Source organism: Tupaia chinensis, unplaced genomic scaffold (assembly GCF_000334495.1).
Source record: "Tupaia chinensis unplaced genomic scaffold, TupChi_1.0 Scaffold000199_1, whole genome shotgun sequence".
Classification (NCBI taxonomy): domain Eukaryota; kingdom Metazoa; phylum Chordata; class Mammalia; order Scandentia; family Tupaiidae; genus Tupaia; species Tupaia belangeri.
Window position 1 is genome coordinate 3,076,446 of NW_006159674.1, and position 14,898 is coordinate 3,091,343.

At 37.8% G+C, this 14,898-nt stretch overlaps 1 protein-coding gene across 1 annotated transcript in view; it reads right to left on the reverse strand.

Moving 5' to 3' along the window:
• ANK3 (ankyrin 3) overlaps nucleotides 1–14,898 on the reverse strand; it is a 743,189-nt gene that overhangs the window by 85,151 nt on the left and 643,140 nt on the right. The window contains exons 28-30 of the mRNA XM_027771266.1: nucleotides 8,623–8,729; nucleotides 3,205–3,429; nucleotides 306–460 (exon numbers count right to left, since the gene is read on the reverse strand). Of these exons, the coding sequence (XP_027627067.1) occupies nucleotides 306–460; nucleotides 3,205–3,429; nucleotides 8,623–8,729 (487 nt within the window). The remainder of the gene's footprint in view (nucleotides 1–305; nucleotides 461–3,204; nucleotides 3,430–8,622; nucleotides 8,730–14,898) is intronic.

The following is a 14,898-nucleotide window of genomic DNA, read 5'->3' on the forward strand; positions in this document are numbered from 1 at the left end:
TTCCAGTATTATTTCACTCTCCCCTTACCTATTTTCGACTGAGAAAATTTTCTTGGGTTTTGCAAAGATTCATGTATTTCATTAAAGACAGAAAAAAAAATCATCACACTATAGATGTGTATTGTAAGGGAAAAGTCTGATTATGGGGAAAAAGTTTGTTTGATTAAATGCCTTAGATCAGGAAAGCAGCAATCAATGCGAAGGAACTTGGGTCCCAGCAGCATGTGTGAAAGGCACAGCACTGCATCTGGCCACTCTGCTTTCTGCAGCAGATACTCGCAAAAGCAAGGAGCCATTGTGATTACCTTCATCCATGCCGTTCAGTAATTCGGTTAAATCTTCATTTTTATTGTCAAACTGATGCTCCTTCCACGTTTCACCATTTTCACTTCGAAGAACAATGAGTTCTCTCTCCTTTCCTCTCATAGACCCAAAGTGAGGGATTTCCACTATGACAGGGCTGGAAAAAAAATCCACATTATTTTGGTATCAAATGAAACATGTTTATAGTAGCATACTTTTAAAAAGTGTCATTAACGGTATTCATTTGAAACTTGGAGGTGCCACTAAGGTTGGGAATGATTTCAAAGCTGCAGAATCATTTGCTAATTAAATAATAACATATTAGAAGCCTGATCACATGCCATGATTCATTTGCTCACAAACAATTCTTGAGAGCCTACCACCATATGATAGGCACGGGATTTACTAGGGGAAAATCCTCAGCACATAGTGGGAATTTTCAATCAAAGAACTAAAGGTTATTAAAATAGACCATAAGAAATAAAGTTGGTCCATTTTTTTTAAACACAAGAGGTATATTATATTATACGAAATGCTAATGATTTAAAAGGACACAGCCATTTCTTTAAAAAAGAAATTATATCAATTTTCTAATTTGAAAGATTACTACCATATTTTCCCCTTTAGCAAGAAAGCAATGAATAGAATAATCTACTTCCTCTAACGGTTTGCATGACTTTCATGGCCTGAAAGGTTAAGATAGTTTCCCTGTTTTTCAGATTGCAGAAAAGCACTGGGCAGCCTTCTCTCCTAGGTCTAAACAGAACCTGAATAGGAATATTTACACATGCTGGAAAAGCACCTCTTGGTTTGAAATTGTCATACAACGACATATTAATTTATGACAGTGTCCTTTTGCAAGGAATGTATAAGAATGGCTGCAAATTGGAGCTAGCCAATCAAGCCATGGGAAATAATTTTGTTAAATTTTAAAATAGGATAAATGCTAAAAAAGATGAATGGAAGTAAGCAGACCACAATCACAAACAGTTTATGTAGTTGGATTGTGCAGCTTTATTTTATGACATTTAAGTAGACAGTATCATTATTCTCCTACAGAGGTTGTATGTAACCTCCCCTCTCGGTCTACATGTTTATGAATACGTGATAACAGACTAGGGAAACAGCATAACAAGGAATAGTTGTGGTGATCAAATAATGAATGCAAACATATGAATATTTCATATATTACCAAAGCACTCTCTTAAAATGGGGATGATCAATATAATATTTTTACTTTTGGCAAAATAATTGCAATGAATTCAGATGACGGCTTTGAACAATAATATTTATAATTGTTTCCTCTTTCATAAGTATAAGCAAGATGAGCCATTCCTAATGGGGTTCATGATTTCAAAGTTATTAAGATATTTACTGTGGTTTTTAACCACACCTTATAATCAGACATTAAATTTTATTTATATTTTTTGAGAACGAGATACAATCTTTGCAGGTTAATGCATCAGATACTGTCTCTGTAAATATTTAAGGAACGTAGCTTTGTGTATGACATTCAATGATACTGGAAGGAAGGTACAAACAAGGGTCTTTGACCAAGGTGAAAGCCAAGCATAACTGGTCATAACAGGTCTGTTCATGCAGACTGCCAAGGCAAACACACCAACCGGTCAGACAGACGAGCGAACAAACACCAAATACCAACACATTTCAGCTTCAACAAAACAAAACGAAACGATTTAATAACTTGTTTCTATCTGCTACCTATTGAATTTTCTTTCAATACTCTGTATTCCCAACACGTTTCAGTTTCCTCATTGTTGACCTTTTCTTCTCCAAGCCCATAAAGATTACACAGTACTCATCAGTACTTTTTTTTTAAACATCTAATTCCACGCACGGACATATACATATATATATATATATCTCATTTATAGCAAATGTAGACAGGAAGCCTGCAAATTAAAGACTGTCAGTCTGTCTTGAAAAGTATTATATTCAAAAGAAACATTTCCAAATAAAGAAAGGTTTACCAAAGCACAAAGTTATGGAAGCAGAATGCTTGCAGTGAATTCCACATGCTTGAAAAGCACAAGATAGGTAGCAGTGCTACATTAAGGCGAGCCACTATGAATTCTTTTTTCTTTCAGTGACATACAACTGAAAGCAATAATAATAATTAAAAAACTTAAAAAAAATAAACTTAAGACAAGAATAAGACCATGGGTGTGACAGAAAAAAACTAAAAATGGAAAAAAAAAATTGTAGACATTCTGTATCTTGTCTATAAAAGTCCTACCCAATAAATTTTGTTCCTTGAGGCCCAAGCTGCAGGATTCGGCTAACCAAGCTCTCACCCTCATTTACAGGGGGAGGATTGGTAGGAAGATGCAGTTTACTGAATAACATCCATGCAGCAGGAAGAGAAACAAGAAGGGGAAAGTGTGAACACACTGTCCGTCATGACAGAGCCTGCCTGATTTGCACCCAAGTGCCACCTCAGAAGAATTAAATTTATTTTTCCTCTTTGTAAAATACCGTATCACAATGGGATGTTTCCCTAAAAATTATACTTAAAAAGACACATCCCCAAAGTAGCCACTCATTCAATGTAGTGATACACAATAATTCCAGCATCTGCATTTTTTCATTAGACTGGGGCCTTGACTTCTACCCGGGCGGTTGGGGTTCGGTGCACCCGCTGAGCAGAGAACATGCTTCTTGGTTAGTAAAAGCCTTGACCAGCAAAGTGAGTTAAGGAAGGGTCAGCCTATTAGCTGTTCATACAATCGCACAGCTCTGTGACCTTCGACATCACACAAGAAGTATACTTAATCAGGTCCAACTAAGTACTTTTAATAGTTAACTTCTCGAGTTAACAAGGGTAAAGAACATCAGAGAAGTGGTATGAGGGCCAAAATTAAAATAGACAAAACAACTTACCCTAAAAATTGTGCCCCTGCAGGACCCATTTCTACCAGCCTACTGGCTAATCCCTCTCCTTCCACCATGGGGGGTGGGTTGGCCAGCTTATGTCTCTTTACCAAACGGCACGTGATGCGGGTGGGGGCCGTACACTTGCGTGGAGGAATGATGATTCTCATCCCATGATGCCGACTTCCTCGCATGGAGCCACCTCTCGCATCCACCATAAAGCTAACCAGAAACCTGCAGGGAGATCAGAGGTCAAATTAAGGACAGAAATCAACTGTCTTCACAGCATGTTTTGAAATTAAATGTAAAGCGACAGACAACGTTGCTGTCATTTCCTTTCTTTAGAGATAAACTGAAGTCAATACAGTGGAGTCACATCGAACATGCATTTAACTTGTGCACTGGCAAAAACTGAAACCCAACTTATTTTTGGTGGAACGTGGCCCCCTCAGAGAAGCCAACCACTTTACAAATGTTCCAACTGATGGAATAGTGAATGTTTTTCAAAGTGGAATAAAAGCTGGCTATCGAAAGGACTCTCATGTATTTAAAACAACCTCTTCCCAACATTGTCTGTGGTCTTTACAGGTGATTTAAGGTTTATTCAAGGGTCATTTTTAACTCTAAGTAGTTTTTGCCATGTGCTACGGAATCTCTCCCCTTACAAGTAAGATGAAACTCCAAAGTACGTCTTAACACATACAACTCATAAAATGAATGTGTATTTAATTATATCAACACTAATAGTTACTATGACAAAACAGAAGATAAGAATAAAAGCAAAAGATGACTAGATTTGCTAAGGCAATTTTGATGGAAAAGGATGAAATATTTTCGCCAGAAATAAGGGCATCAAAGCTGTTTGGACTAACCTACATATGAATATTTATATAGCAATACAAAAAATATAACTTAGATTTCTTAGAAAAATATCTCTAAATCACGTAATTCTGTCATTGGCCTTTACCTTAAAGCTAATAAGGAAAAAATGATGTGTTCGTATGAAGATATGAAAATGTCAAGAAATGAATCCTATCCTAGCTGGGTAAAAGCATACTGGACTCGTTTCCCATCATTTCGGAACACCCCCAGCATCAGCGCCGGGTCACAAGCCCGCTGGTAAGTCTAAACCAATGAGCACGATGTACAGAAAGGTGCTGGTCAGACAGGAGACCATGACCACATATCTTGGCATTCTAATTTTAACAACTGAAAATGTAAGTAGAACAGCACCCGATTTGATCATTAGACAATTATTTGAATTCCTAAAGTATTTTTGGAGGAAAAAGAATCCCATCCATCAAAATTCTTTACTACGTACTCATGTAAAAGAAAAAGAAGTTACAAATTTTAAGACCTCGCATCAACTTCCTAGCTAGGGACATCTCCGCCTCTTGACCTCCAAAAGGAACTTCTTCAGCAAAGCAAATGGGCCCGTGAGTCAAGGGCAGAGACAACAGGAGGGATCATTGTTCAGCTAATCAGATTTCCAGAACCAACTGCTCACAGGTAAGGTGGACACACCTACACACCTTCTTGCTCATGTGAGATGTAGCCATTTTACTCTGGATTAACTTATGTGTTGGATAATACCCGACCTATTTTAAGAGACTGGGATCGCTATGATATTTAAAATAAGAGGGGGGGAAAAGCCTGACTCTCAAAAACAAGAAACAAAAAACATTCCTCCTTAATCGAAGAAAAAGTTATTTGTTCACTTGTGCAAGGGTCCAGATGAATTGTTTCCAACCCTAAATGATATAAGGCTCACTTGAAATTGTGGTGGGGTACTACATTTTCTTAGTAACATGTATTTCAATAACTATGTATATACAATAACGAAGGTTTATGTCAATATTATAAATATAGAAGCCTAAGACAAGATCTGATCTTTTCCTGCATTTACTAGTTAAAAATCAATTTGTCATTGGTAGAATGGTAGCAGAATAGGTAAAAAAAAATAATTCAAGACAAACTCTGGGCTTCAAAATTCTGTGTACTAGTATGAATACTTTTTAGAGCATTTCCATGGAGAGGGAGTGTTTTCTCTGGTAACATGGAGCCTCAACAATGCAGACGAATTCCAATCGGATGTCTGGTTTACTGTTTGACCTGCAGAGCTGAGCACAGTGGAAGCACACAGTAGGCACATAATAAATGTAAACTGCACAAATCATGAACAAAACACTTTGCTACACGAGCTTATAAACTGCTAGGTGAGATTTGGTTACTGATATTAATAGATAGCTGGAATGACAGCTAGATAGATGAATAGACTGACTGGAACAGATTAGTCTGAAGGTAGTGTAAGGAGGTTATCAGAGTCAATATAAAAATATCTACAGGACCAGCAAATGGCATAATAATTATGTTATTGGACTTCCACGTCGTTGACAGCAGTTCAAGTCCCAGACCCGGCGGCTTAAAACTCATGCCAGGTGCAAGTGCATATGTGCCCAAAATCTCAAGCAGAGAACAGAGTAGAAGAGATTGTAGTATGGCCATCCTGGGGGTGATTTCTCACTTTCTGTCTCTCCGGCAAGTGCACATGCCCTATAGCAAAAATCTCTCTCTTAAAAAAAAGAAAAAAAAAAATCACAGCTACAGAGAATATCAGAACCAAACAGAAAAAAACGTAAGGGTTGGGGCGACTTTAATGTCAAACTGGAACAATCTTTCTGTGTTCTGCACAGTGCACACTTAGTGCTCACTAACAACCATTTACTGTCCTAAGGTTTTAACCTCATGGGACCAACAGAACTGAGGAAAGGTAAACAAAGGGACTTCAAAAAGTTCATGGATTATTCTGGTGCAAAAAAATCTAAAACTTACCCATAGGTTTCTCATGGGTACACATTTCCATGAACTTTTTGAAGACTCCTTGCATGTTAAACAGAATATGGGCCCTATTACTCAATAACATTGTGAAATACTAGTTATTTGTTTTACAAACTTATTTTTTTATGTGTTCTGTACAAAAAAAAAAAAGTCATGCAACGTAACTTACAGAAACAAATCAAAAAGTGATGTTTAATAGTATTTATATCTTATTACTATGTAAACTACAGCATGAATTCTACGGATGATCCTGAAACTAATGCATGAATGCTTCTAGTTTTAGGAACAGTGGGGTGACAGAGGCTGAAACACTACAGACACTGACAACGATCTAACTGTGGGAAAAAATTCACATAAATTAAAAGTACAAAAAGGATGGTTCACATAAAGGACACAGTTATCACCTTGAATCATACTGAGGAAGTGGAGAAGAATAGCTGCAAAATAATTTAGAAAGCAAATGGGAAAAATTAATGTAAGATAATTAGAAGCAAGCAACAGAAAATGTCAATGACAAGCAAAGGAAAAATAAAAACCATCAGAAAATGAAACCACGGCATTTGGCATTTGTGGGACAACCTGGATAATTATTTGCCTTAAGTGGCTGTGTAGAACTATTCCACAGACCTGGCATTAGTAATGCCACACACGTATTTACAAATGTACACCAAGCCCTCTATTTCCTTCTCAAATAAGCCTCCTCTAGCTGCCATTCATTCTGTTTTGTGCCTTATGTCTATTCTCTTGGGTAGAGTTCAAGGGGGAAGGGAGACCATTTGCATATTGGCATAGTTCATTGTCTCCAGTATATGGGAAAGTTAATTTCTGATTTAATTATCCTGGTTCCTCAGTTTCTCAGTTTGCTAAATTAAACCCTCATGTTTTTTCTTTCACGTGTAGACAGGACAAAGCGACACCTTGTAACAACATGGTGGCATTTCACTGAGCTTGTCTGTCCACTGAATGGATCCCCAGTGTTTTATATCATCCTTTTTATATTTGATTTTTTTTATTTTTGCAATTTTAGACACATATATACACACACACATTTAATATAAACGGTCTGTTCTGAGCAGTTTGAAAACTAATACTCCTGTAATAATTCTAGAATTTTCTAAGTAAGTTAGAGAAACACAGTACAATGGCTCAAAGACCACAGGGTAGTTTAGAGTTTATGAAGCACTTTCATATATATTATTCTTGTTTGAATGATAGTGCACTGATTTGTTTCTCAGAATTATGCTGTTATGAGGCAAAATTCTACAATGATGATACTTTAAACAACCTGCAGCAGGCCTTTGAGTCTCAGGCTTTTGTCTGCAGAATGGGGATAGTGAGTAAGACCTCTCACAATGGTATTTCAAGGTTGAAATAAATATTAAATAAATAAGACATGTAAAATATTTACCACACTGCCAGGTACATGAAGCAACTAAGTAAATGTTATCTATTATAATGTGTTTTAATTAGCAACTAAAAATACTTTATAATACATATAAGTGGTAAGTATTGCCACCTTACTCTTTGTTCTGAATCACCAAATAATTTAGGGTATAAATGTCAATTTCTGAGGCCAAAATATAATGAGATATTCAACATCTTGACAAATTATTCTAATTCCATTTAATGAATAACAATGATTTCAAGTGTGAATTACAAACAGGAAAATAATCATATCTAAAAATATACTGACTTATCCATTCAGAAATCCAGGGAGGCTACCTTTTAGCCTCTCCCTTCAAACCCCACTACAGTGAGGCAGCAATGAGGGGGCTGGTAGATGTGGGATTCGCCATAGCACTTCTGGGGTACATACATTTGTGCATTCCCTTTTTGTAAAATGTTTTACTTTTTAATATTTAAAAAAACTAAATGTTCATGTACATTCACTTTTCAAAAGTGATTTTTCTTATTTTCTTTTTCTAGTCTTTTCTTTTATTCAAATTATAATTTAATGTAACTTAATTGCAATGTTATTTCAGAAATGCAGAAGGTCCCCTCTGCTGATTAGATTTCAAGTTTATAACTTCTTTATGAAGAAAAATCATATTAAACAAATCTTCTGTCACATTAAAGTGCTATAAGATACAAGAAAAATAATGAAAACGCTGGAGCGAATAGCTGGTTGAAAAACTAAATACTTGAGTGAAATTCTTCTATCATTAGAAGCAAACACAGTCAGTCAGTGAGCATAAACTAACAGAAAGAGCTATATTTAATTTTTATTTGAAAGAAATATCAGCTACCTGAGAGAAAAACCCTCTATCTGAATAGTAAAATGAAAAAAATGACTATATGTAACTTTTTATTAAAAATGAAAATTAAAGAACTAGAAGATCAGAACACCCAGGAAATTTTGCTGTGCCAATAATTTAATTAATTTTCCCCAACTCTGTGCTTTTAACAATAAAGTAGATATAAGAATTTGCTTAGAAAAAAATGTACTAATGTCATGTATACCCCCACTGAGTAAATATTTCATATATGAATATGCTCATATGTATAAAGCTTATCACTATGAATTCACAACAGCAATAAAAGCAATGCTTACTTTACAGAATAAACAAAAGTGACGTTTAGTTTACTCACCCAGAATGAACAGGGCTTGATACAAGATTGACATTGTCCAAGGTATCTGCAGCCCAGCTGTAGTGTCTAAGAGAATCTGAATCAAATTCTCTTGGGAATGTTAGATGCTGCAAAATAAAACGCATATTACATCAACAACCCACACAAGATCAAGGTTTCTCTATACATACAAAAATACATCTGTATTTTTCTATAAGTACAGCTAGACTAACCTTCAAAATATACAATATTAAAATTCTCCTCCACAGGTCTACATTAAAGTTTGAGTACAAGAACATCAAAAGTGAAGTTTATTGATATACTGGATTATTTCAATTTCTTTTTTTTTTTTGGAGAGGTTTTTGCTATAGGGCGCGTGCGCTCACCAGACAGACAGAGACAGAGAGACAGAAACCGAGAAATCACCCCCCAGGAGGGGATGGCCATGCCGCAACCCCTTCTCCTCCGTTCTCCTCTCGGGATCTTGGGCACACACGCACATGAGCCCGGTGTGAGTTTTAAGTCACCGGGCCCAGGATGCGAACCACGGTCGACTACATGGGAGTCCAGCGACATAGCCATTACGCTAACTGCTGGTTCCATGTATTATTTCAATTTCTTAAGAAAGCACCTGGGTAATTGGCATGGCAAAAGCAATACCACAGAATTAATTCCAATTCAACATGTCTCTAAACTAATCCTACAACAACCCTAAGACATTTTCCCAATTTTTATAAAACAAATTCAGTGCGACCGGCAGGTGGTGGTTAAGGTGCTGGACTCCCACATGGCTGACCATGGTTTGAGTCCCAGACCCAGTGGCTTGCTTTCTCATTTTCCTTCTTCCCCTCTCTATGCCTCTCTCTAGTCAAATTGAAAATAGTAATAAATAAAATTTTTTTTAAAATACAAATACAAATTCAGTTGTGATGACTTCTGATTTCAAGTGAGGTTAAGAAGGTACAAGCAGGCTAGTGCGTCCGTCAAGTAAATCAGATAAAATACAGAAAATGTATCTGAATGCAGCACAGGGTGGTTGAGGCATTGAGAATTTAAAGACCCACGCTCTGGAGAGGGAAGACATCTTGAAGAGCTGAGCTGACTTTTTATTGCCATTTTCAACATGGGGGCATTTGTCACTTATCAGTGCAGATAGAATGTGGGCTTTATACCTGCGGCATGCTGGGAACAGAAAAGCCAGAGTTTTGATGCAAGTTTTGGCAGCTCTGAGCATGCCAGAGTTTTCCACTAAGAACATTTCCTAAATTCTAGGGCTGTGCTGAGCGACAAGCTTAAAACCTAACCTGAAAATTTTCTGGAAAGTCTCTAGGGCTTTTTGGCAGTTCCATGAGAAAATTATTTTAAGAGTTTAGAATTTGTAAAAGGAAGGGGACTTGATGATCATACCAGGATTTCAAATAATGACGTAGGAGAGCCAGGGAAAAACCAGAAACCATTTGAACTGTACCAGGGCTGCAGAAAACCTCCTCGGAGCGAAATCATGACTGGATTAAAATGATCATCCACATCTCTATCTGCCTAGTGAAGAGATGGCCACCCCTGCCAATTCCTTCCCCTCTATTTGTCCTTCCTGGATTTGGGGCTTACATGTACACATGCCCTGTGTTTTTTTTAAGCCACCAGGTACAGGACTGGAACCATGCAGCCAGCCATGTGGAATCCACCTCCTTAACCATATACCACCACTAGCCCTACAATTTTCACATACTACGGAAATGAAAAAAATGCTAAGCATAGCTAGAGCCCATGAGCATGAGCAGAAACAGAAACAACATCAGGTAGATGCTATAAACAAACTTACAAGTAAGCTGGAGGCAAGCTAGTAAGACCTTAGTAACTATCATTAGTATGTTTAAGAAAATAAGGACCAGCAGGTGGCATCATAGTTATGTCACTGGACTCCCACATGGCTGACTGTGGTTTGAGTCCCAGACCCAGAGGCTTGAAACTCATGCATGCAGGGCATGTGTGTGTGTGAGTGTGTGTATGTCCAAAATCTTGAGAGGAGAATGAAAGAGAAGGGATTACATACAGAGTGGCCTCCCCCCGATGGTTGATTTTTCACTTTCTGTCTGTCCTTCTGTGTCTCTCTAGCAAGTACATGTGTCCTATAGCAAAAATCTACAAGATCTACAGAAAGAACTACCATTTGACCCAGCAGTCCCACTTCTGGGTATCTACCCAAAGAACAGGAGAATATTCAGTAGGAAAAGTGCTTTGCACATCAATACTTATTGAAACATTATTCACAACTGCTAAGACATGGAACCAACCTAAATGTCCACAAACAGATGAATGGGTGGAAAAAGTGTGGCACATAAACTTTACGGAATACTACTCAGCCATGGTCATGTCCCAATTCCTTCTCTTCCATTCTCCTCTTGAAATTTTAGGCATGCATACATATACACCTGGTGGTTTTTATCCCAAGCTGTTGGGTCTTGGACTCCAACCACACAGTCAGCCATGTGGGATTCAGCTGTCCCAACCACATGCCACTGGCTGTCCCAAAATAAATAAATTTTTAAAAAGGTTTTTTAAAAAAGTGATTGACCTCTGATACTCATCACTGACTTATCAGATAATGACCTAGCTACCTCCTCCACCAGAAAGCCAGGCAGAGTCTAGAGGTCGAGCACTAGTAGTTAGAGGCATCTTACTGAAAATGGGGGTTAATTGAAAGGTCACGTGCTGAATGCTCAGATTCCTCACCTTCTTTTACTGGTTTCCCAGACACAGACATTAGGGATGGAGGAGCTAAGGAAGTCTCTGAGGATTCTGACCTAACCACTGGAATTTCCCAGGGACATGTCCCAAGCTTATTAGTAGAGGTCACAGATGACAGAGCTGCAGCATGCAGAGAACTTTCAATGCACTTAGTGGTGAGTGGACAGCCAAGTGCCACTGGACAGTTGAAAAAGCATTTAATATGAAAATTAAAATAAACACATGAAAGAACAGAAGCAACTGGTGGAGGAGTGGGCTTTTCAAAGAGAAGAAAATTAAAATTTCCACTGATATTCAGAGAGAGATAAGTTTTTATGTCTATGAAACAACAGAATGCTTAAAGAAACAGAACATTTAAAGAAAAAACAACTCTAAGAAAGTAACAAATGGGGGACCAGCAGTTAGTGTAATGGCTATGTCGCTGGACTCCCATGTTGTCGACCATGGTTTGAGTCCCGGACTCGGTGGCTTAAACTCATGCCAGGCGTGTGTGTGTGCGTGCCCAAGATCCCAAGAGGAGACTGGAGGAGAAGGGATTGCTGCGTGGCCATCCCCCCTGGTGGTGATTTCTTGCTTGCTCTCTCTCTCTCTCTCTCTCTCTCTCTCTTTCTGGTGATCGCATGCGCCCTATAGCAAAACCTCTAAAAAAAGAAAGAAAAGAAAGAGAAAGTAACAAATGGGATAGCATTAACGTAAAAAAGAAATTCTATAAACTTAAAAACAGAAAATAAAGAAAATGGAAGATCAGTAGTTCAGGAGATCTAAATCCTGCTCCCTTTTCATTAAAAGAAAAAAAATTATGCATTTCTCATTAATTCTTTAAGGAAACTACTGAAAGATGTGGTCCTTCAAAATGAAGGGCTAAATCAATAAAAGGCAGGAATCCAATGTGATAGGAAACATGGAATTTTTGTGGTGATGAAGAAGGAAAACCCACGAGGCTATCTGTGCAGTGAGCCCCCACGGACCTGGACAGGGTAAAAAGCACCTGAGAGAGAGGAGATGAGATGAGACTGATGGAACACCTAGTGAGTGTGAATAGAGACAGGAGAGTTGGGCACCTGGGGGAGTTCGTGGGTTGGAAAAGTGACAGAGAACACTAAGCAAATGCAAAGAAAAAGGAAATCAATCTATGCCACATCTGTGAGTAGTACTTACATTGGCATAATATACCGATATAACCAAAATACAGTGCAACTGTTTCAGAAAATGGGAGGGTGGTAAGTGTGCACAGCGGGGGAGAGAATGCATAGAAAATCATTAAAATGTCTTTTTCCATTTAGGGGAATCAGTAATTCCTGAAGTGGGGAAAAGCCAACAATAACAAATATATATGCATTATTTAAAGACATGGAAACACATGACATGAGTCATCCAAAATAATCTGTAAATACTTCTTTTGGGAAAGAAAAACAAGGGACTGAAGGGATATATGAAAACTCTGTTTCTTTTTTTCTTTAATTATTATTCATTTTATTAATTATTATTTTTTAATTCACCAGACAGAAAGAAAGAGAAAGTGAGAAAGCAAGCTGATAGGTCCAATACGCAAACTGCATTTGGCCATGTGAGGGTCCAGTGCCTCAACCAACACACCACCTGCTGGCTCCAAGTCTGTTGTTTCTTAACAAGTACGCCTTACAGAATGAAAGGACATTTAGTTATTTGCATAACTTGGATAATAATAAAACCTGAATTTATAAGCTTACTCTGAATCACAAAGATTTTTTAAAATAAACTTGAAATAGAATTGAGAAATAAATTGTAGGTCACTTTAGTGCAAATCAGCATCTGGTTTTTAGAAAATACAAAAATGGGGCTGGCAGGTGGTGTGGTGGTTAAGGACGCTGGACTCTCCCACATGGCCAACCACAGTTCGAGTCCTAGACCTGGTGGCTTGCTTTCTCACGCTCTCTTTCTCTCTCTCTCATTTTATCCCTCTCCATTCAAATTAAAATAAATAAATAAAATAAAAATAAAGTTAGATAAAAATTTTAAAAGTAGGGCCAGCAGGTGGCATGGTGGTTAAGGCAGCTGGAATCCCACATGGCTGACCATGGTTCAAGTCCTGGACCTGGCAGCTTGCTTTCTCACTTTCCTTCTCTCTCTTTGTCTCTCTCTGGTCAAATTCAAAATAAAATAAAGTAAAATAAAATAAATGTTTAAAATTTTTAAAAAATTTAAAGTAAAAAAAAAATCTATAAAAAGAAAATGTAAAAATGAATGAGCACTGCCTGCATTCAACAAGAAGGGACATATTCAGTGGATAAATGTACTCCAAAAGAACAATAAATCACTTCAGAAGGTTCTCAGATTCTATGTGGGTTAACCAAAGATGATACGTTGCTTTTAGTCTGGCCTTGTTTGGTAGTTACTTTTGGGTTACCCATCTAACCAACGTCCAGAGTAGGGTATAATATTTAATTAAAAGGGTGGGTCAGTCCATGGCCTGGTGATTAGGGATTCCACATGCTGATCATGCAGCTGGAATCCAGGACTGAGAGCTTGAGAAACACACCGGGCATGTGTGTGTACATGCCCAAAATCCTGAAGGGAGGAGAAACGGAGGAGAAGGGATTACAGAATCACTTTCTCACTTTCTTACTTCCTCCCTCTCCTCCATTCCCTCATCACCTCCACCAAACACATGCACCCTCTGGCAAATTAAAAAAAAAAGGGGGGGGGGAGAAAAAATCATGCTACAGCTTTAATTTTGGGGACCAGAGTGGGATGATGCAAATTACAATTCTTACATTGGAGATACTAGGTTATTTTTCACAGAGCCATTAAAAAAAGTTCTGATAAATAAATAATATCCCTTCTTTTGGTAATTACAGTAAATTATTTACCTTTGGTACCCTTAGAAACAAACACTGGTGACATTAATTATTGAAATGGTGAATTATATCACACAAAAAGGTATCACCGCCATCAGGTAGTATTTATCAAGGGCAGCGTGTGCCAGTGCACTGAGATGCCATGTCCTTCTGAGTCCTTTCTGAACTCCCTCAGTCTTGCAACTCTGCCACTCACAGAAGCTTTGTCAAAACACACATGAACATCAGACTTGATCAAAACAATCACACATAAAAGATGCTATCGTAATTTTCCTGAGGTTTTTTCCCACAGAAATTTGCTCAAGCTTATGGGTAGACCTAAGTTTTAATAACCTGAATACAGGTAAGCGTAATGCTCCTCCTCCAGCGTGTCTGTCTAAATGCAAAACAAGGCAATTTGACTCGCCCTGTGGTTTTATAGAGAGACACTGAATTGGCTTCATTTCCAAGCTACTTGTCTCTGCATACTTATTTCAACAGACTACAGTTAAGACTGAAATATGAAATTTCAACCATTTATTCATTTCATTGTTTAAAAATTATCTTATTCAACTTTAATTAACTAAATTTGATTGGGAGGAGAGTGAGAGAGAAATAGAGAAAGCAAGCTATCACCAAGTCCGGGACTTGAACTGTGGTCGGCAATGTGGGAGTCCAATGCCCCTAACGACCATGCCACCTGCTAACCCCTCTCTTTTTTTTTTTTAATGAT